The sequence below is a fragment of the Vigna umbellata genome, chromosome 3, assembly GCF_029865625.1.
Source record: "Vigna umbellata cultivar VRB3 chromosome 3, Vumbellata_1.0, whole genome shotgun sequence".
Lineage (NCBI taxonomy): Eukaryota > Viridiplantae > Streptophyta > Magnoliopsida > Fabales > Fabaceae > Vigna > Vigna umbellata.
Genome location: NC_142167.1, coordinates 50,828,702 through 50,853,527, shown reverse-complemented (window position 1 = coordinate 50,853,527; position 24,826 = coordinate 50,828,702). Strand labels below are relative to the sequence as shown.

The window sequence follows — 24,826 nt, the reverse complement described above, 5'->3', positions numbered from 1 at the left end:
GATGTGATCCAAACAAAGCCTCTAATAAGTAATGAATCAGAAGGGAAGATGCCTAGCAGAATCAAAGGTGACATTGACTTTCAAGATGTTCACTTTTCCTACCCATCACGCCCAGACAAATCAATCCTTCAAGGACTGTCCTTGTCCATTCCAGCTGGAAAAACAGTAGCATTGGTTGGTAGCAGTGGCTGTGGAAAGAGCACTGTTATTTCCCTAGTTAATAGATTTTATGATCCCTCAAAGTTTAAATAATCTTCCACTATCTCTTTTACTCTAACTATCTCAATAATTTCTGTTATTTTATTTTCTTAGTTCTACGTTTATATAAGGGATAATCTAATATAGTGTCATAACCTTCTGCCACACTGGAGTCTAATATTAATTTTACTATCTACAGAAAGCTTCATAAGAGAATCGCAATAAAACATGAGATGATCTTCTAACCTAACCCACCATAAAATAAGTGGCATGGTCTCTCCAAGCCACAAAACAAACGGGAGTCAATCCAACCTGCCCGGTTTTAAGCTGCCCTATTGTAGATGGGGATAAGTTGATGCACTCATGATATCTTGTGCATAAGTCCATGCACAAAAGGAAGTCATATAAAACAACCACAAAATCCAATACTTAGTTTTGACATACTGATGTACAGTTTCATATCAAATCAAGAAGTAGAAGCTAACTATATTTGATGGTGTTCGACAAAAACAAACAAACAATTTTGTGCATAAATCTTCTGTTACATTTTGATATGATGTTTAAATTCTTCCAAGAACATAAATAACGAAAAATCATGCTATTATCCAACACTAAAAGAGGAACTTCTAAATGCAGTTAACTACAGCGGTGGAAGATAGCAAACCTGATAAAAAGCTCCACAGCACCCTCTGCAATGGCAGACCCAGCCCAACTACACCACCAGTTAAAGCAACGTCCACAACACGTCACCACCGCAATGCCCTCCTCACGCTATCCACGAAGCACCACCCCTGTTGCCACAACCACAATCCAATATAGAATGACTTGCAAGGAATTGCAAGAATTTGGAAGCACGAAAACAAATAGAAATCAATTAAGGAGGAAGCCCCAAACCTAAAATTCAAATGAACAGAACACTAACCTTGCGGCAATCCTAGCGGGAACACCCTCCCTACTCCACGGCAGCCGCAATAAATGCCCCAATCACCGGCCACCAACACCCTTCCCGGAGAATCCCTCAAAAACACCTCCAAACCTACCGAATGAAGGATGACACCTCAGTCACCAACCCTCCTACTCCACGGCAGTCGCCTCAGTCAACGACAACCACTGTCACGCCGCCTCACTAACACGACCTAATGAAGGATGAGCTCGACGGACAACCGTGACGACAGAGACAATGCGCCTGAGGAGATGATTCGCAGGGAGAGGGAAATAGGCTTTCGTCGACGAGCTCGAAATGGGAGAGGGAAATCAGAAGTTTTGATTTTAATTCACCCTCAAACATACCGGCGGCCTAGGACCCTCGGTTTTTAAAATCACCAGTTCATTACCGAGGGCCTAAGGACCTTCGGTAAAAAGCCGCCTGTATTTTGCGATATTTTTGTATTCAATACCGAGGGATCATAGACCTTCGGTAATACTATAACTGACCGTCGGTAAATTACTTTTACCGAAGGCCGTGAGGCCGTCTGTAAATACCCTTCGGTAATCAAACAATTTCTTGTAGTGTCGAGAGCTGCCCAAGGGGATTCGAAAAGTGAGATAAAGAATGGGTTCTTGCAGGATTTGATTGATGTTGCCATACATGTTGCTTCTGGACCTTTTGCTTCGTATATTAGGACGGTCTTGGGAGCTTTTATTAATTAGAGGACCACCGATGGGGTTGAGAAAATGCTTTTTCGTCTCGCCGAGCTTATCGTCTTTCGGTCTCTACAGGTAAATGAAGATAGAGTTAATAAACTCCTCCTCGCCGAAGCCCAATAATGACACGTAAGCACTATATGCTGCCAGATCATCAATCCATTAATGTCTTTTGTCTCTATTTAACGAAAGGGACGACATTGACACAAAATTTAATAAATGAGGATCCATTTCAAACACTTTTAAAATGTGAGACTAAATTGAGATTATTCAATGAAACTGAAGACAAAATTGGCTATTAAACCTCCTGAAGCTCTTCGAAACACGCTTTCCAAAATTTCCGTGAATTTTTCAGAACAACATTTTCAAATCAAAATTTCCAAAATATGATTTTCGAAACAATTTTCAGAGTATAGAAAATGTTCTAGAATAAATTTTGCAGAATGGAATTTTCAAAAAGAATTTTCTGAAATTTATAAAATGTCTTCTAGAATGAGTTTTCTGAAATATCTATATATGAATGTATTTCGAGAAAAACTTTTCGGAGCATATGAAATATGTTTAAAAAAAAACCTTTACATTTTCATTTTTCTTTTTCCATATTATACCTCTCTTCTTCTTTGCAACAGTGGTGCAACGATGATGTGGTGGAAAAGTGATGATGTGTTATGATGCAATGGTGAAGGGCATTCAAGTATTTTACTAATATTATGGGGTTGCAGGAAGCAACAGGCCTATAGCAAAGGAATACAAGTTGCTACCTCTACCACCATCAAATGCTTAATATTATGGATGCTTACTAATATGATGGGATTACGTAATTACTTTAATTACTTATTTATTTAATTTAGTTATAGTTATTAAATTATTATTTAATTGATTATTTAAATATATTGTATTTGATTATTTAAACGGATATGCCCACATCCATTTACGGATATGCTACATATGTTTGAGTTTGTTTTTTTTAAAATTTTTTTGTAATTTTTAGTTTATTAATTTATTGTATTTTAAATTAATTTATAGAGTATATAAATTTAGTGTTTTTCTTAATTTGTTACGTAATTATATCTAAATTTAATTTATTTTATTTAATGAATTAATTATTATTAATTTAATGAAAAAATTATTATTATTTTAATAAAATAATTATTAATTTAATTAAAAATGTTTTCCCTTTAACAGATGTTGGTATCTGTTGACGGATTATTACATCCGTTGAAGGATTACCATCTTCTTTTTGCGCACCTGAGACGAAGCCTCCTCTGCTGCCTCCGATAAGCACCACCAGAAACACCAAGCTCTACCACTACTGGTTCTTTGTACCACTTGCAACCTCTTACCAAGCACAACCCAGCACAACCCAGCACCAAGACACACAACCACACTCACACAGAGGACAATGAAATAGTTAGAGAGGAAAAAGAGAGGGAGAGCTTATTTTCGTGTGCAAGTTGCGGTGTGGGGATGCATTCTTATAAGGGGGACCATTAATATTTCATTAATGAAGGTAGGTGGATGTGGGTGAAAATTTACTACAGTAAATAAATATTACTAAAGGGGCAAAAGAGGTATGGGGAGGTGTAGAGAGCATTTGGTGGTGATGGAGGGAGCAACACTCACAGTTCTCGTATATATAGAAAATAAAGTTGAAACTAATTGGGCTTTGCTTACTATTAGATATATTATCTTTATTTTATATTTATCTTTTACTTTTAGTTTGTTTGTTATTATTTCTTATTTGTATTTTCGGCTTAGTCCATATTTCTTTTATCATAAATAGAGGACCCTCTATGTATATTCAAAGGGTTACTCCCTGCACCACCCCACATTGCTTCATGCACTACCACATACCAAAAATACTATTCTTCAACGGATTTCGAAATCAATTAAAATTTTCCAAAATTCCTTAAACGAATTTTGAATTACATTTTCAAAAAATTCCTTAATGGATTTCGACATCCGTTGAAGGAAAATTTCTTCAACGAATCTCGATATCCAATGAAGAAAATAAGTGGGAGTGTAGGATTTTTTAAAATATAAAGAATAGTTTTAGAATTTTTAAAAAATGTGGTGGTACATGGAACAAAGTGGGGTGTGTAGGGAGTAACCCTAGTATATTCAAGTGAGATTAATCCCATATATTTTTTTCATTATATTCAATATTTACCATATCCATTAGTTTTTACACGTCCCTCTATAAACTTTGAAATACCGGTTTTGCCCTTTGGACTTTTGTTCTAAATCGTTCGTTAATGTTATTCCACTAGTCGTGGTGTTTAGAAGCAGTTTAGCTTGAGGTAGAGGGAGAAGGTATCAAAGGATATGTTTGTTTTGCTTATTTTTTGCAAATTGGGTTACCAGAATTCAAAATTTGGAAATAGTGTTATGGAACATGTAATCTAAAACCTGTTTTGACAAGTAGCATTGACTTCCATATTGGTGTTTAAGAAAGTTGTGGTTATACGTTTTGGAAAGCACACTCTAGATAACTATGAGAAGAAGAAAAAAATGTATTTGAGATTGTTGTATCTACAAGTACTTTTTGTATATTATAGAAACTTTAAGGGATAGGAAAATCGGAAAAGCTGGACAGAGTTGTTCAGAAGAAATATGATGTTCTTTAGTGTTTACATCCATACTTTTTTTCAATAATAAGATTATAATATTCGTACCCTTTTTTAGTTAATATAGTTAGAAGAGTAAATATAGTATAGTGGATAAGATGATTGTATTGCATCAAATTAAAGAAAGTTAATTTTGATATATGATTAAATGGAGTGAGATGTTAGATTTTTATTTTAGTTTCTTTTTTTTTTCTAGTTTAGTTTTAGTTAAATCATTTTATTTGTCTTTATTTTTTAGAAAAGTTTTAGATAAATTTCCTTTTTTGTGTGTTCCAATTTAGTTATTATTTTGAAAATTTTGATGTAATGAGGTATTTTTTCGTTAATACACTAACACGTTAAAGAGGTGTTACATGTTATTTAATGATTTTTTAAATACTTTTAACTATTTTTTTATTTTTATTTTTCAACTTTTCTTAAATATAAAAAGTTGTCACGTTGTGTCATGTGATAGTTGCATTATGATGTGACAATGATAATGTCATGTGTCACTGTCATGATTTTTTAAATAAAATTTTTATTAAATATTTTAAATAAAATTAAGTTTATTTATATTTGTATTTTACATTGAATATTATTTAAAATTGTTTTAAAGTGGTTAACAGAGAGTAATATTAATAGAAAAAATAATTTTGACTAACAAATATGCTAAAATTATTTATCAATTGTAATTAAAAGTAAATAAATTTGTCAACCTTTTCAATTCTTTTAAATAATTATATATTTTTAAAAAAAATTACAAATTCAAATGTAAAATTTTAAAATGATTTTAAACCATTTTATAACAATTTAAAACAAACAAATTTAAAATCAATTTCATATAAAGTTTAATGTAAAATATAAATATAAATAAACTTAATCTTGTTAAAAATATTTAATAAAAATATCAATTTTAATAAAATTATTTGTAAAACATTTATAAAAAAATTAAACTTCATTTAGAGAGGGATGAAATTACTTCATTTTAAAAGAAAAATTAGAACTGAATTGAGACAAAATAAAATATAAAGACTAAATTTAGATTAAGGTGGTAACACCTAACAAGACAGTGACATGTGACACTGCCACTTTCACTATCATGTGACACGACGTCATTTCAATGCGTAAAAAGTTTTATTTTTAAAAAAATATAAATAAAAATAAAAATATTTAAAAGAACACACGATTTGATACATGACACCTCTTTAATAGTATTAGCATAGTACTAACGAAAAAAACTTGATTTCATCTCATTTTTTAAAGTAAGAACCAAATTGAGACGCATAACAAAAAAGGACTGCATTGATATTTCTTTAAAAAATGAGGACGAATGAAATGATTTAATCTTTAGTTTTCTTTAGTTTACATTTGTTGTTTTGTAGTTTTTGGACATTGGACTTTTTAGTTTAGGTTTTGAGTTTTCAAATTCAGTTTGCAAACATTTACAATTGTTTTTGTTGTACCTCTTTATGCTTACTGAAGTAAAATTTTATGTCTCGGGTCATCCATATCTTTGAAGGTTTTATTTTGTTGCGATAAGATTTTTTAAAGATATTGTTTTATTGATCATGTGTTTCAGATGACATTTCCTTTTTGTCCACACCCTATAGTAGATCACTCTAGATATGCATTATGAGAGCAAAGTACTTAAGAACATACTAAATGGTCAAGGACCAAGAGTTAATGGAGATGTTTCTGATGAAGTTTTTTTAGTCTTTGAAATTGTTTTCTAAGTTTCTGAATTTTGAACTTTAATTTTTTTAATTTGTTTCTATTTTTGTTTTTTTACTTAGATTTATTTTGGTTTTCATTTTGTAGTGCATTCTATCATTCAAGACAATGTGTCATTGAAGTGTGGGGAATGTATTTTGCCATTGTTTAGTTATGGAGGACCATCTAGAATAAACATATGACATCTAACATGAGTCATGGCAAGAAGGATACAAGAGGAAGAAGGATAACAAAGGACTTTGCTTCTATGGAAGATTGACTATTAGTCCACCACCCAACAGCCACCAAGGAGTCGTCCAACGCCAGCCTTGTTGACAGACTCCCACCCAATGCCAACTCCAACTCCAACTCACTCAACGCGAGTAGAGTTAGCTACACCACATTTGTACTTGTTTTTCTTGTGAATTGGCATGAAAAATGTGACCACTCCAGCTGACATTTACTTCGAATTTAGAAGGGAAAGTTGGTAGATTAGAAGGCTTCCCTTCCCTTTAACTATGAGAGCTTCTCTCTATTGCAATTACTTTTGAGCTAAGTAATGAAATTATGAAGAATTGTTTCCAGCCTTTTCTTTTCATGTCTTGTTGTCATAGCAAACTTGCTTTTCATAACTTTATCAAAACCAGATTAGACTATTCATGTGGCACGATTTTTGATGAACAAATCATTGCACTTATATCTTCTTCTTCTTTCTAACGTTCATTTATGACTTGCAGACGAATGCTTGTAGTAGATAACCTATATAGTATATAATAAATGTTTGCATAAAAGATATATCCTTTTTCTTATTTATCTTTTTACTCTTAAACGTTGAACATTTAATGATATTTAATGTTTGTTCAAAGTTTTTATATTTTTTATGGTTTGATTAAAATTTGACTGTTTGAGTTTTCTAATGAGAATACTAGATGTTTCACGAGAGTTTTATCATTGAATGAAAGTGTGTTTGACATGTGATATCGTTTATCCTGTAAAAGACTTGTTCTTAGCTAGTATTTGTTCTTATCATTGAATGTCTTTTATTATGTGTTTTCAAGCAAGTTTTTTTCTTTTGATGTGTGTGCTAGACTCATCATTTCATGGTGAGAGCTCCTCTTGGTTAAGAGAAACTTATATTTTAATTATATTTTTGCCTAGAGGCAAAATGGTCTTTTACCTTTTATTAATAAGTTGTAGAAAGGAGAAGCATGCAATTCAATAATATGAATATTTAATTAAAAGATAACCTGAATCTTTTAAAAGATTTAGTTGTTAATATTTTAAACATAAAATTAATTAAGAGAAGATATGAGATATAATCTTAGTGGAATTAGAGATTATAATAGATATTATTGAAAATATAAGTTGGAAAATAAAAAAGAAGATAATAGAAGAGAAAAAGGAAGTTTATGAAAAACCTAAACTCTACTTGAAAGGAAGAAAGTTATTCCAGACAACTACAATACTCAATTTTCAACAATACTCAATTTTCAGCAATACAACATATTCAAGGATAATTGATTATCATTCCAAATAATCGATTGTTCCAATCACTTAAGATAATCGATTATTGTCGAACTCATTTCTATTCTAGACAATTATCAACTGTTCAAACACAAACATTTAACATATCATACATGCATTTACACCTCACATACTGTTGTAAACAAACCCAAATACATACATTATTTCATTTGAATAATCAAAAATCTATCATTATACAGATTACAACCCAAACAAACCCAACATACTACATATGATCATCGTTCTACTCTTTACAATAGATATTTGCATGGTAAAACCCTCAAACAACATATCTTTAATCTCTCTTAACATTAATACATATTATCATGGAAAAACTCAACAAAAACCTTATATTTCTTCCAAAACTATGTTTAAAGAATCTAAATCACTGTCAGATGGACCAACAAATGATGAAACAAAATAATACATTTACGTTGAAAAGAGAAATTAAAAAAAATGAATATTATTACTTGGTTGAAAATAACCTTAAAGGTTGAAGCTTTACGAGCCAAATATCACATCAAAAAATGTGTGGTTGTTTGAAGGTTTTGACACAAATGCACGCAATGTATAGTTTATTATTCTTCCATAGTTGAAATGTGATTGATGGTTGCACCACACACTGTACATGTTTTTGTAGATTTTTCTTCTTGCCATCATAGTATTCATACTTCTGCAACTTGAATAATAAAACTAGTTGTTTTTTTTATTATTTTGTGGTACCACACAAAATTATCTACTTCGCATGAAAGGGATTTTATTAAAAAAATATAAAGAAAATGAAAGTGAGAGAGATGGTGACCAAAGAAAGAAAGTGATAACACAATAAGAACCACTCAAATCTCTTGAAGAACCACCACTTGTTCATCACCATCACCCACGTTTTGTACCACATGAATGTTGTGCATGTTACTTGCAAAACTTCTGATTCTTTTCATATAATGTCTCTCATTTTCTCAAGTATTATAGAGTTTGTGTTTTTGTTCATATTTTAGTTTCAATATTTTACTTTAAACATGGTTTTAGACTAAACACCTCTAAATAAATACAAATGGGATTAAGTTAAATGATCATTCAATTTCTTTATAATTTTTTAATAAAATTTATTATTCTTAATTGTTTTTGTTAATTTTTGTTGAATATTTTAAAAAACTATGTAATTAGTGTTAATAAAACTAAACAAAGAAATATTATAATTACAATTCAGTGTAAAAACTAAAAATAAATTAGAATAACAAATAAATAAATTGTCAAATAATTTTTTTTACAATAATATTGATTGAATTGAGTTAGATATTGGACCTAATAATATAATTCACCACCTAATTCATAGATGATTTGAGAAGTTGGTGGTCTTGAGTTAGATTTGACCTAATTCTAAAAAACTGATTAGGTTATTTAATATAATAAACACTCCTTTAACTATGATAATGAAATATCTTTAATAAACTATAGAATTTTAAAATAATATTCATTTGTCTTAAAACTATCATTAAAAACCAAAATTACCTATTTTAATAATATTTATAAATAAAATATCATATAGTTATAAGAATGAATTCTTTGTTAGCTTCATAAGTGAGAAGTTCCTGATGAACAAAAATGAATAAAAATTACCATGACAAAAAAAAATTACACAGAGTAATAAAAAGTGTTTAACTCTCTATGCAAACAGTAAAGAGAAGAAAAAGTGAAAATCAGTTCAAATATGAAAGAAAATGTATACAAATTATATATATATACATATTAATATATATTTTTCATATAATCAATTATATTTTCCACATATAACTAATATTATTATTACAATAATAAATAATGAAAAATAATATTAAAATAATAAAATAAAAGTATTAATAATAAATATCATTTCTTCATTTTTACTCTTTTTTTCGTTTAGTTAAAAGAATTTTTTTTTCTGCTTCACTCATCGTTCATCCTTCGGTTAATGAAAGTATAAAACTTTTTAGGTTGTGAAATTGTCAATGGATATATAAATATCTACTGCAGCCTAATTGAAAGAATCAATATGATTTGACTGAAAGTCTATTTTTATTTTTGCACCACTGATGTTTGTCCATGGGAATCTATTCCTTTAATGTTAACCATATATTCATAATTTTTTTATTTTTTTTCAACAATTAATAGATTAGAGTAAGATACTGATGATATAGATAGAGCCATTATAAATGACAAAATTTTCTTCATTTATATATTTAACAGGTACATAACAGAATTCAGATATGAAATTATCAGTTAAACTAAAACAGTTTTATATCAATTCATTATGTCCAAAATAACAACAATTTTATCAAGTGTACCATTTTAGTAGTTCAACATTAACTCATTTATTTTTTAAATATTTTTCTCTGGTATGTTTCTAATATCCATTGTATCTTAATTTTTAATTTTATATATTGTCTAGTAGTCATATATTATGATTTTTCAGCAAATATTACTAATTCAGCATGTTCCAGTTCAAAATTAATTTCCTTGCAACCCTTCCTTATGCACTTATATGACAAATTAAAGATAAAAATATGAGTGAAGAAGGTATAAACATAATTAGTAAAACTAAAACTGAGTGATTTAAGGAATGTACAGAAAATAAATATAAATATTATTTAAACTTGCTTTTAATTCCAACACTGTAACAACTAATCCTGTTGGAAGGTAAAATGCAAAAACTTTCAAGTAATAAGGTAAAAGAGCCCTACACCAAAAATAATTAAAGTAAGACTCTACCTAATGACTGAAAACAGTTTGATACATAATAATCTCAGCCTAAGTTCTGATAAAAATAAAATCATCTGCATACAACATTACTATGTTACAAGTTGCATCAAATATTATCTACTGAAGTAGCCTCCTTCTGCAAGAAGGAGTTACTACTACTATCCTTGCTTGGTTACACCCTCACTTGAACTGATGTTAGAAACAGTTGCATTCTGTTCTGACATATTCTCATACTTCTTGTTCAGGTTATATGGTGCTGCACTCAATACCCTGCATGAACAGAAACACCTCAGACTCCAATAATTTTTCATCCATATAATCATTTTTCTTGTGGCTAGATTAAAATCATGTATATACTAACCTCTCCTTGCGCTTATGTAAAAATCGAGTCAGTGATGCCTTGCGAGCTTGTGGCACAGCTGCATAAAATGTGAAAAGAAAATGTCAAATTCATTCATAAAAACCTTATGATTGTAGAATCACTGAGTACAAACACTTGCAATGATTAAAAAAAATAATTTTGGATAACTATAAAGTAAATTTATCTTACCCCAAATGAAAAAGTATATGAAGAACTAAAGATACATTGAGGAGCAAGAAACTACCATACCTGATGGCAGCATGGTGTTTGTGTTGACTACTTTAGGAGATCCTGCTTTGTTAACAGAAGTAGGGGTACCACCAGATGTTTTAGCTGCCAGAAATTCATTACTGCTACTTGAAACACTCCCTGATTTTGCACCAGTATGTGAAGAAACAGATAAAGTACTTGAAAGTGGTATGGGTTTACTATGTCTGGGTGCCTGAACATTAGGTACTGTCACTTTAGAAGCAAGTGGTAAGCCATTCCTAGCCATCAACATGATTGCTTGAGCCTGAGGAAAAATGGTCAAGCATCAACAATGAGATGTATGCTTCTCTTCCTATACTCAATTCGTTTGTTCATTGTGTATGCAGCAAAACATGATAGAAAATACCTTCTCAGGAGTGATATCATCAAAGACATTCACAGTTCCAGCATAGAAGATGGTAAGTTTAGGAACAGATACAGATGGTTTCACACTGTTATTTCAAAACGATACAAGTTAGAGAATAACAAGTTTATTCATTGCAGTACTGCACTTGAATCATCTCTCTAAACAAGGTCAGTTTAAGGCACAAACAGATAAAGCCCTTGCTTTAGGTCTCCAAGAAAAAAAGTCTCAAAATTTTCTTAGTATTAATTTCTTTATGCCTCAAAAAAAGACCTCAAAATTTTCTTTTAGTACTAATTGTTTGAGGTCTCCAAGAAAAAAAACCACCAAAAAAAATCTCATTTTTAAGTTTATTTTAGGTCTCTTAAACTCTTAAACCACCATTGTCTCTAAATAACTGCTTTCAAGCACAAAAATGTAATTACCATGATTCGGTCATTCCAGCAACAGCACCAACACCAACTACAGGAAGAAATGAATGGAGTGCTGTAACAGGTATTTCCCCTAGTAGTGGTTGCTTCATACTAGAAGCATTCATATTCTGACCAACAGTTGCAAAAGGAGTCTTTAGGGATAGAGGTCCCATGGAAACTGGAATTGCTTGGTTGGGAACTGGAAACATCTTCACATTATGAGGACGGTTCGTATAATTCACATCATGTAGTGTAGGATAAGGAGTCAGGGAAAAATGAATGCCTACCACCTTGTTCATCATGATTGACAGATTTCTAAGTAATAAGAAAATTACAGTTAATGAATGGGAAAAACTTAGTTAATGTGAAAGTGGATTAAACAAATCTATGTGAACCAAAAGACATGAGGTAGTGCAAAACTTCTTAAAGCTAGGTTCAGATCTAAAGGACAAGTTCATAATTCAGAAAAACTAGTATAAGCAGATCTATACCAACTTACATTAACACAAAAGTTTTCCGAAACCAGACTCAATAAAAATATATCAATCTGAACGCAGTGGAGTCATCTGATCTGCTAAAAGTGAAGAAGTTTTACTCACTTCACTTTACAGAATATAAAGCCTAATCAACCAACTGTTGTGCTAATTTGCAATTTTGAACAAATACACAAAAACTGATAGAAGGTGTATATCCAAACCTGAGGAGTATTCAAAGACATCGAATGAGGATGGACAGATACTTTGTTCATGAAGGGCCATTTTACCATACCTCCTTTTGTGAAACCTACATACCAGTAAGGAACCATCAACATAAATTTCAATCTTATTAGGGGCAGTAAAAAAGAAAAAAAAAAAAGGAATTGTGTAGGAGTGTTGGAAAAATTGATTTTTGAAAATTGATCTTGGATGCTTTTATTATAGAAGGAAATTAGTAGGTAAAACTCAGTACCTATATTGCTTCAACCCAAAATCATTTTAGACCCAGAATTAATTCCTTCATGTGAAACCAAACACACGTGAAAATTTAACTAAAGTCATGTTACTTGGTACTTCAATATGATTCTGCAGAATCTAACATGAAACCAAATACAAGCTAAATAGACTGCAAAGGATGCAAGAGAGGAAAAGGAGAATTGAGGAGTAGATGGTCAAATTTTATGACTTGGCATCATTTTAAGTATCACTGTGCAGAAGCATCAACACCCAAATCAACATAAGTGGTAAAGAACTGAAGAATGATATTTTTTTTTTTCCAATTCCAGTACATAGTCACGTAGAAAAGTTCAAATATAGAAACAAGAATCACTACACATGAGTCCCTAACTATTAAATAGCCTGCAGCGCTACAGCTGCAGCACAAGTAAAGTTGCATGAACAGCTCTTATTGGTTAAAGAAGGATCAAATAGAGACTACAAATTATGTTCAAACTTATCCACAAAGAAAATTTAGTAACTGTTCGGATGTTCAATTTCCCAAAAAAACAGAAACACTGAAGTGGGTGATCATACAGAGGTCAGAAAAAAAACAAAAACACATAAACATGCCTGAGTTTTTGCACCCACTATCATTATTCATCACTTCCTTCACTTCAACGAAGGGTTCCTTCGAGTTCAGACCCATAAAATCCCTCTCCATTTTCAGAGCAAAAAACTAAAGAAATTCAGGAAACCCACTCTAAAAGTTTCTTTCTTTACCATTCAAAAACAAACTGAAGCAACCCCGTTGCTTTCTCACGTTAACCAACAAAGCAAGCACGCCATAAATAAAACTAAATATTATTATTATTATTATTATATAAAACACGTCGTTATAACTGCAGAAAATAAAAAATAAAAATAAAAAATAAAAAAATAAAACAGATAGAGGAAGGTGTTTGAAAATCCAAGGGAGTAATTAATTTGTTTGAATCACATTAATGAGATTTTGACCGCCAAGATTTGTTTTGTTTTTTTGGAAAAATTAAAGAAACAATGACGAATTATGAAAGGTTGGTGAGTTACCGGTAGAAGAACCGGATAGTCCGGTATAAGACCACGTGCGCGTCTGTCACACCTTACCATACTTGTCGTCGGTGTCCGACAGCGATCTTTTGTACCGCACACATGTTAAAATTATGCACGTGTGTAACACGTACACGTGCCTACATGTGTTACTAGTATATCATATCTCTTTATTTTCTATTATTAATCATATGGTACTCTTTTAAATGTCTTTTTCTTCATCACATAAAAATCACAAAAAAATAATTAAAATATTCCAACCTGTTAAATGATTAAATTCTATGATCATATCTTATCACAAGCTTAATTAAGATTTAAATTTTTATAAATTTAGATATGTTTTTATTAATTTTTCTATTTAATGAATATTTAAAATTTTTATATTTTTTAATTGAGTGAATGTTATATAATTATCATTTTAAATTGAAATATATGATTATTATTTTGTTATGCTTATCTTAATTGGTTATCCATATTTAAAAATATATGATTATAAATGTTAATATAAAAATAATATTACATATAATGTAAAATAATAAATAATGGTGGGAAAGTCATGCAAGAGCATCATGATCTCGTTAAGGTTTTCAAATGAAAATGACTATATTAACCTCATAGTTTCGTATTGACACATAAAATAATAGATTATGTTATTCAGTTAAAAAAACATTAAATGGTAATAAAATTTAACTAAAAAATATAAATATTTTATCTACTGAAAAAATTGGTAAGGATTGAATTAAAACTATCCAAATTAATTACCTTAAAACTTAATTAAGGTGTTATAAAATCCTTCCAATTAATGTTCTTATAATTCAACCTTTTTGGTTTCTTCATGGTTTCAAAAGTTAGTCAGATTCTCTTTTTTAATTAGTTTTTATAATCAATCAACTTGTAAGTTATTTTAACAGGAATAATTATTTTTTTTCTTTTTTCGTTTTGATTTATATGAATGTTTTTTTTTCTCTATATATACATGAGTTCAATATTTTGTTTCCTTCTTTTATTACATAAAATTCTAAATAGTTCATGCGTGAAAATTTTGAAATATCTTGATTTTCATTTTCTTTAAATAGTTTTAGTTTTTTATTTTAAACAATATTTAAATTTCACTATGTGATAACTAGCGCTTCACTGGATTGCCAAATAATAACACATTATTCTGACGTGTTTAATTTTAATTTTTTGAATTAAAATTAAATTTTACTTTTATAAATTGAAATCAATTATTTTATGATTTTCCATCCACTATTTTCATCATCAAGCCATCTTCAAGTGTTTCTCCTTGCACTTCACTTATCTCAACTTGCATCTCTTTATTTTATTTTATTTTTTTCCAACTTTCAGTTCCTGTCAGAAAGACTTTTTTAATTGACTGACCCATTCAACAAAATCCTACACCATCCATCTCTTTCTCTTCTGTCTTTCTCATTTACCGTATTTCAATTAAAAAATATGATTAACATATAAATATTACAATTTAAATAAACAAATAAAAAACATAAAAATATTAAACAAATATAAAAACAGAATAATATATATCAAAAAATTAATTAACTAATACTACATAAAATAACAAGTATTGAAAAATTGATAGTAGTAATAATACATTTATCATATTAGAAAAATTGATAATTTAAATGTATAAATAATAATTGTTGTAAAATGATTACTCTTATGTAATTAGTGTGACAATGTAGTTTGATTTTCTCCCAAAATTTATTAAACTAATAATTTATTGAGACAATCCAATTTTACAAAGTGTTTAGTTATGTATTTTAACAAAAATTAAGAAACAATAAAATATCTTTCCTAAAATATGATTAGCTTTCTCATAGTAAACTTTACTGTAAATTATTTCCCAATATAAAGTCTCTAATAAATATCATATCAAAGTTCAAAAATATTAATATATATTTGAGTACAATGTAAAATTAGTTTCCTAAGTTCAAAATTATAATATATATATACACTAGTACAAGCAGGAGAAAAGACAGCGGTTGTTTTTCATTATAGGCACCGGTTCTTGAACAGAGGCATATGCAGACGAGGCAAAAAGTGTACCACTTTTGGCCTCGGTTTGAACCGAGGCATAAAGAGAGACGATTTGGCATCGGTTCAACTACAACCGAGGCCGTATGTTCCACCTACTGCTTCGGTTGTAGTCTGAACCGAGGCCGTAGAGGTTTTTTTTTATTGCACCCTACTGCCTCGGTTGTAATCTGAACCGAGGCAGTAGAGGTCTTTTTCTTTTTACAGAATACTTTCGGCCTCTCTTGTGGTCAAAACCGAGATCATTCCACTCTACTGCCTCGGTTGTACTCTGAACCGAGGCAGTAGAGTTCTTTTTTTTTTTTTTTACGCAGTACTTTCGGCCTCGGTTGTGGTTTTAACCGAGGCATATATCGCTTTTCTACCTCGGTTGTGACACCAACCGAGGCATATATCACTGTTTTTTTTTTAAAATGAGGTCTGTTTCTGCGACATTCCCCACAACAGAAACAGACCTGCATATATATTTACAGCCAGAACAGTCGAGAATAATCCAGAAACGTATATTTTGAATGAAAATTATAATAAAACATAAATACATTCAATTGAATCATAAATCAACTTCTTATAAGCATAAATCAATCAAATTATAATCCTAAATCAAGTTTGAAGCATAAAAAAACTGAATGTACAATGTTAAACTAATAATAATGTAGAAAAACATCAAACAACTTAGAAACATTAACTTAGAACTTAGTATATCTTAATATCTAGTATATACTATTATATAAATGAATTACATATTTAGCCAGTGCTTTCCTCACAAGTTGAAGTGACTTCTCCGGAATTGGAGCAGTCCTATTGAATTTCTGCATAAAATACAATGATTTAACTTAGTGTATTTGAAATCTAAACTATAGGGAAAATAAAATTGAAACCTAAATAATACCGTTTCCCCATCCACTGGTGTAATGTGCACGAATATGGTCATCATCCAAAACATGACGTAGTAACCACATTCATATGACCCCGTTTGTATATTACACTACAAATATCATCATAATTATAAAATGTTAAGTAACATCAATTGAATGGAACCAAATGTAAATGAGTATGGACTAAAATACCAAACCTTAAGGGCAACCCATGCAAGCTTTTTAGCTGTAGCAGTAGATCTCCCAGATAACATCATATGTGTTGCAAGGGAACTATTAAAAGCAATTCCTTTAGCATACATTTATATATAAAAAAAGTAGAAACATTGAGATTCTTACCAATCTACTACATGTCTAAGAGAGCTGGGAGGAGACTTCTGCAATGAACAAAACCAGACAGCAGTGTTCTCCGGTATGGAGATCACAAGTAGCTGCCAATGACACCTGAAATTGGTAATAACTTATGAATCATATACCAAAATTAATAAATGAATGTGTTGAAGTTAACAAACTTCACTTACCCATGTATATAAGGGAGAAAATATATCTCCTTCCCCATTCCAAAACAGGTGCTGATGTATGTCTGGATATCATCAAATTTATTTCTTTCATGAGTCATAGAGGGGTCAATGAACCCATATACATCGTTGAACCCCTTCTTGTTACTAACATCAGACATATACCTAAAATGAAGAAATAATATGATATAAGTAAGTTGATAAAATAGAATATATAAAAAAGTTTTCATAAACTTACATCATCCACAGCTGAATGAGTGTAATATTAATTTCTTCTCTACCCGACGCAAGCTCCCTAACATCTTGATGATGCAAGTACAATGGGATCTGAGTTTCTCTTCCAAATGTAGTAGAATCCCAGTGTACATTCATCGGCACATTTGAAATGATTTTAGCGAGCTCGTCTAACGCACCAAGAGGGTCATCCTCAGATAAATGAGTCTTCTTCGGTGGAGGACTTCCCTCTTTACCTATCTGCTGTTAAATGCAAAAATGGTTATGTTATAACGTCAATTAGAAGTAAATATTAAAATTGAGAAGTATATAGTACAAGTGTTTACCGGGGGATTAGATACATCACCAACCAAATGTCTAGGCCAGGCAACAAAGGACTTAAATGCTTCTTCCACAGTGAAGAACTCATCTGTAGGCACAGGAAGAACAGCATCCGCTATGACAACTTCATCCACCGTGACCTTGACCTCATCTTCTGAAAGTTGTACACCATGCACTAAAGTGGCTGTCTCATAAACTGTACCACGAGCCACTAACACGGTCCCAGTATCAGAAAGAATAAATAACTGACATGGACGAGTTTCATCCATGTCGTCACCTGGGGCACCGGAAGCTGAACAACTTCCTTTACCGCTTCTACCTGTCAAATTAAATGTTAGGTTATGCAAAAAGTAAATTAGTTACCAAAAATAAATAAATAAGTTTACCTGTAGGGGGCACAACATGTTCCGCTACAGGAGATGGCGGAGGACGATTTGTGAATAGTGCATATATTTAAGCTCACTGTTCTTCTTCCTGAGCTGTGTAGGATTGTATCAGGTGTTATAATTGCAGGCTTTTTGTTTCTAACACTGACATTGTAATAATTCATCCTAACACCTTTTATGTTTACATATGCTTACTTTAAGGTATCTATTTGTTTAGGCGAGTTCATACTCTACTCTTGCTTTTTGGCATATTATTTCCTTTGTGTCATTACTATAGAAGATGACAATGCCATTGCAACAAATTAATCAGATTATAGCAGATAAATTGTCGTTAGTTTGTGAATCTTATTAGTGATGCCTCTGCTAGTTCTTAATCTGGTGCCATCAATTATGACAAATGTGATGTTAATTAAGGACAATATATGCTTGATCCAACAAAATTAAAAAAATCAACTCAACCAATACATACAATTTGATTCTCTTCCAGAAACAACAATTATTATCAGCAAGAAACAACAATTATTATCAGCAAAAATACAATCAACTAACCTCAATGTAGACAGGAAAGAATGAAACAGCGTTGGAGGCGGTACCGGTGGAGGCAGCAGTGGCGGAGGAAGCACCGGCAGGCGAGAGCACTGGCAGAAGCAGTGGCGGAGACCGGCGACGAACCAATGACAGCAGCAGTGGCGGAGGAAACACCGGCAGGCCAACGGTGACGCGTAGGTGAAGGGCGGAGGCGCGGCCAACAACAAGGCCTGAATGCGCGAGCACTGGCAGCAGTAGTGGCGGAGGTACACCGGCGAGGCACCAAGACGAGTCAAGGGGAGCAATGGAGGTTCTGCGGCGAGGAGGGAAGTGAAGAAAAAACAAAGGTACGAGGAAGAAGAAGAAGCTGTCTGTCGGGATTCGAAAATATGAAATTGAGATACGACCTCGGTTACTCATACAACCGAAGTCATATCACCGTATTGCATCGGTTAAAAGCATCAACGGCGTAGAACATGTGACAAATCGACCTCGGTTTCCCAGCTAACCGAGGCCCTAGAGGTATGAGCAGTTCAACCGGCGCGTAGCAGCATTGGATAGGTAGTTGCAGGTAGTTTAGGCACCGGTTTTTAGCTCACCGAAGCAATAGGGTGACATTTAGGCATCGGTTACAGGTGGACCGAAGCAGTAGCTTGTGGTTTAGGCACCGGCTCCTAGCCGACCGAAGCAATAGGGTGGCATTTAGGCATCGGTTTCTGGGAGAACCGAGGCAGTAGCATGCCTTTTAGGCTTCGGGTTCTGAGAGAACCGAGGCAGTATCTCGTGGTCAGACTTTTGCAGTTTTATCAGACTGAGCATTATCAGGCGCATAGGCCTCGGTTTGGCAGCGAACCGAGGCAGTAGCGTGTTGTCTGACACCAGTCCTTTTCAGCATGTTGTATAGGCCACGGTTGTGTCGGAACCGAGGCAGTAGCTCTGTTCTAAAACGGTTTAGTTGAGGACCGATGTATATAACTTTATACGCTTCGGTTTCCGTATAACCGAGGCGTATAATGAGCGTCAGAATCCAAATTTTTTACTAGTGATATATATATATATATATATATATATATATCAAAAAGCTAAAACTGCGTAAATACATATTAAAGTTGAACCACACAATGTAAGAAAAAAAAAGCATTAACTATATTAAATATCATAAAAGTAATAACACAGACATGAAACGAAGTTCGAAAGTTGCGGCATATCACCAACCAAAGTTAGAAATATGCTCACATTCAACCGAATTTTGAGATTTGGTTGCGAGTTGTCGAACTTTGAAGTACAACATACATAAATAGCGTCTGAACGTGAGTGCACCTTAACCGGAATTTCAATATCGATTAAGGGTGTTTACGTATTAATATCCTAATTTCAATGTCGTTCCAATATTCTAATTTCGATGTCGTTCCAATGTATGAATCACTTTTATCATCTTTCTCCTCCAAGAATCACATCACACACAACCGATCATCATCAAAGTCGATCAGAATCACCACCATGACAAACTCTCAACTCAGTGAAACAAGGAAACAATGAAGAAAATGTCACTCAACAGTGAAGAAATGAGAAAGGGAATGCATGTAGGGTTTATAAAAATAGAAGATTTGGAGTTATTGGTCGTTGGAACATCATTAGGTTATCATTAAACTTGATCATACTTTAATAAATGAAGGGTAAAAAAGTAAAATGAGAGGTGCAGGATAAGATGAGTGAGGTGTAGGGAGAAATACTCCCCATCTTACTATGAATAAAAAGGAAATATGATGATTGAATAATGATTCTATTTCATTTACTATTGATATTTTACTTTTTTTTCTTTTTTTTTCCTATAATAAAATAACCTTATCACTATTCACGAATATTAAATATACATTTTTTAAATCTACTATGGTATTATAAAAGTTTTACTATGTTCCTTTTATAATATTTAAATTATACTGATTGGAAAGTTTAGTTTAGAGCATTCTCTTTTTTTTAATTATTTAATTCCTCGTCTATTTATTTAAATATTAAAGATTGTTTGGTTAATCTTTACTACGAGTTTTTCATTTTTTACGATTAATTTTTCAACTGAAGTAAGTTAGTTTTCTGATTTTTTTCTAAGTTTAAGTTAGTTCTTCTTTTGTATGAGGGTAAATCTTACTTGTATGTTTTTGACCAATGGTTTTAATGACATACTCTGATCGTGTTTATGTTGTTTCTAGGGTAGGTAAGATTTTTTGTGTGTTTGAAGGTGTTATAAAAATTTTGAGCAATTTGGACTATTATCAAAGTTAAGGAAAATTAATGTTGTCATTTAGAGCTGTTTGGACTTTTATATGTCATTATTGAGCTTATAAATCTATGTTAGTGATTGATTTCAATTTAGAAATGACTGTGATTGATTTTGATGAATTGGTTTTGTGGTAAGCATGATTGATTTTGAATTTTGTATATGTTTGAATTATGATTTGTGTTGTTTTGGATTTTGTTTCATGTAATTCAAAGAGTTTGTGGAATGAGTAATTGGGCAACATAGTAAGAGCTTCTATGTTTGAAATTATTTTGAACTAATTGAGAAAAGAGTACCAATTTGATTAAATGAAGAGGCACAAGATCACTTAAAAACAAAAAATTACAAGTGTTGATATTTGATATAGCACCGAGTGGTACTAGTTGGGTGTTAAGCACAAGCTTCTTGGTGCAAGTCTAGGAGCATTTTAGCTTCAGACCACTAAGCGTCCCTTTCCACCGTTAAGCATGTAGTTTGCAAATGTTTTGGCGTTGAGCGGTAACAGAGCACTGTTGAACGCCATCTTGCACTGTAAAGCATAAATAATACTACACTAGACTAAAAGACATGTATCCAGATAATTGAGTCTAGTTTCAAGTTTTTGTGTAAATATATGTGTGACATGTTATATTTTATATATGTTAGTTTATATATAGCATAACTTTAAATAATTTAGAAAAGTCATTTTGTTCACTAGCTCACCCTTTATTCTTTTATCCTTTGTTGTTTTATGTGATAATCACTTCACAGTGTAAAAAGACTAGGTAAGTGATGATATGTTTTTAGTAGAATGCGAGAATGCGACATAGTAGTTTTATAGTTTTATGTAGATGTTTGTATAGGAGTTATTTCTATTTTGAAAAACTCCGATGATCCATAGTTAGTTTGTAAATATTTTATTATTATAGTTATTATTTTAATAACTAAATTAATATCTTATATATTTTTAATTTTTAATAATTTTATAATATTTTATTTAATAATTTTATACTATTAAATTATATGATACATTATTATTATTAATAATAATATTATTAGTATTATTATATTTAAATTTTATTAATTAAGTATGCATTTTAATTTAGGATATACTATTGAATGATTTTACCTATTATTTTTCACTTTTTTAATTAATTATATTTTCATAAATATTATATATAGTTGACTTTCAAATTTTTCCTAAATTTGTACATTTTTATTAAGTCCTTATCTTTTTTGCGCGGGTATTTAAAATTTGTATATTTCCTAAAATTGAGTTTCTACCTATTTCTGTTAAATTGAGACGAGGATATCGCCTGTGTGATGCTCCAGTCTTTGTCGAACGTTCGCTCCTCTCTCTGCTCTAATAACCAATCGGTTGGGGGTGACCTGCAAAATATACATTTTGACACTCAAGTTAGAATTTTTGATGTAAAGTAATTGATTATCAAAAAGCATAACCATTACCTCAAAAATAAATCTTTATTTATAGAGTTTATAAGAATCTGATCAATTAATTTACCTTTTAATGGTCATTAATATATGTTTTAACCAGTCATCAAAAGTCGTTACCGCCTTGATTACGCTTTAACTCTGTCCAATTGTTATCGCGACCGAACCACTCCTAAATTATTTTACGTGACTCGGCCGTTTGGTCCTTTGGGGATTTAGTATGCTATCGTGTCTTGCCGAGCGTGTCTACCCCTTGTAACACTATCTATTAATGTTTTTTTAACGGGTAACATCTCTTTGTTGTATGGCTTATTTGTCATTTCCACATGTGTAAAAATTTGTGATATTTTCTTATCATTAATATGATATTTTTTTAACACATGGAGCTGCAAAGTAAATAAGATGATGACAAGATAATATGTCAATTAACAAAAAAAAAAGGTTGAATACAAGAACTCAATTAGAAAAATATAAAACTTTTTAGCAAAAGGAACCAACTAAAAATATCCAAATATATGAAAAACTAATACTTAGTTAAACCTATATAAGTTTATATAAGTTTACCATAATATTGAATTAAATAGTTTTTATTTTATTTAATTTTGTATAGACTTGAAATAACTAAATAAAATAAATAATTTAAGCTTAATTCAATCTTTCTTTGGTTGAGTAAGTTGAGTGTGAGGATCCAGAAAGACCCTAATAACAATGATATAATAGTAAAAAGAATTTACTAAAATATACTCTGATGGTTTTAGTACATATTATGATAATAATATTGAGCTCAAACTATAAATCAATTCAATATAATATAAGATTTGTCGACGTTTAGTTTACATAATGTGGAATGGTATTATATCTTTAATAGCTTACCTAAATTAATCGGAGATGAGATTCATAATTTGAGAGTGATGTTTTAAGTTTATCCTTAATTTCCACCACTACTTGGATACATCATTTAACACACACATTTGAACTTTGGCTGACGGTTTGGTTTGAATTTCCGTTGCATCTAATTTGTAAGAAAAAACAAAAGGGTTTTCTACTCTCCACATGGCCATCTTTATAAATCAACCTAACTTCATTTCAAAACCCCTCCTGCAACTACAATAATTCATTGCTGCTTCATTCAATCCATTCAGATTTATAATAATCATGGTAATTATCATCTTTCTTGCGTCCATTTTTCCTCATATAATTTCCAGAGCAAAAAATTAGGGTTTGTTTGTTCGTCAAGAAATTTTCTCTAAGCATTGCCTTATTCTGTATTTAGGCAACATTGTTTTATTGTTTTTTAACTTTTCTATCTGTGTGACTGCTGCAGTCTCTTACAACTTTATTGTTTAGGTCAATGGTGAGGTTTGTGACATCTTTTGTTGGTGAGCCAACCACTTCCATCTCAACCCTCCTATACTACAGTGGTCTTCTTCCTCACAATGTCATTCTATTGAGAATGGTTCGCCACGAGTTGTTAGATCAAGAAAATCACCTTTTCCATCTTCTCATCTCTATGATGAGTTGTTTGTGGTGATATATATATATACTTACTGTGCGCATTGCTTTACATTTTCTTGATTTTCATTATGTGTGATATGCTGAATTTGATGAAAAGAATAGAACAATGCTAGATATATGAAAGTTTCAAGTTGAATGATCCAAATAGTATATGGAATATTTTGTTATATCTGTTAAAAAATATTAAAGACAAGTTGGAAGTCTCATATTCATTAGAGATGAGTAATTTGTACTATATAATTGGGTGTAAACATCATTTTACAAGTTGGTTTTATAAGGTTAATAAGATTTAAAATTCACTTCTTAACATGATATCGTCATGAATTAAAGTTTATCCTAGTTAAAGTTGTTTGTTAGATCTATTGTTTCATTCGTTTTTTGGATCACTATCAGACCAACCATTAATATCTTAAGAATAAGTTAAGTGTGTTGAAATATTCTCACATTGACTAGAGACAAGACAGTTTCATAGTATATAAGTAAATATAAATCTCATTTTACAAGTTAGTTTTATAAGATTAAGTTAGACTTAAAATTTATTTTTTAGCCGAATAAACGAAGTAACTCAATTTTGGTATTTTTCTACTTATATTTTTGGAAGATTTTTTATTTTTCAAGTAAACTAAATGTAAACGCAAATAGAATCTTGAAGATGAAGTTGATAAAAGGCTTAATACCAATTTTGGTCCCTAGTTTTGTTAGTTGTGCTCAAAGTGGTCATCCTATTTTTGAGTTGTTCAGAGTGGTTTCATGTTTTGTAAAAATGATTCAAGTTAGTCCTTTTTGCTGATGGTGTTGAAAACATTGACAGTGTAATGTCCACCTTAGTCAATAGTGAAAGATCACAAGTTGCCACATCATCACAAGCTGACACATCACCACATTT

The 24,826-nt window shown here is 31.1% G+C and overlaps 1 protein-coding gene and 1 long non-coding RNA gene across 2 annotated transcripts; one reads left to right on the top strand and one right to left on the bottom strand.

The window, feature by feature from the left end:
• Positions 1-10,281: 10,281 nt before the first annotated feature.
• Positions 10,282-13,495, bottom strand: LOC124842515 (protein TIFY 6B-like). Its single transcript, XM_088108549.1, has 7 exons — positions 13,350-13,495; positions 12,503-12,588; positions 11,818-12,120; positions 11,396-11,480; positions 11,029-11,293; positions 10,780-10,837; positions 10,282-10,688 (listed from the first exon to the last, which is right to left on the bottom strand). Exons 3-7 carry the CDS (start codon positions 12,105-12,107, stop codon positions 10,577-10,579), a joined length of 810 nt encoding a protein of 269 aa, XP_087964675.1. The 5' UTR covers positions 12,108-12,120; positions 12,503-12,588; positions 13,350-13,495; the 3' UTR covers positions 10,282-10,576.
• A 10,014-nt stretch (positions 13,496-23,509) lies between these two features.
• LOC148202878 (uncharacterized) lies at positions 23,510-24,085 on the top strand. The gene is made up of 2 exons (XR_015784731.1): positions 23,510-23,583; positions 23,750-24,085. It is a non-coding gene; the product is annotated as an uncharacterized LOC148202878 (long non-coding RNA).
• Positions 24,086-24,826: the final 741 nt, after the last annotated feature.

Bases quoted from the DNA above. Each gene is read 5' to 3' on its own strand.
- LOC124842515 (XM_088108549.1), bottom strand. From the start codon at position 12,107: ATGATGAACAAGGTGGTAGGCATTCATTTTTCCCTGACTCCTTATCCT. The intron at 11,294-11,395 runs GTATTTTCTATC...ATTTTTCCTCAG, and splicing joins ATGATATCACTCCTGAGAAG to GCTCAAGCAATCATGTTGAT. The intron at 10,838-11,028 runs GTATGGTAGTTT...CATTTTATGCAG, and splicing joins AAACACCATGCTGCCATCAG to CTGTGCCACAAGCTCGCAAG.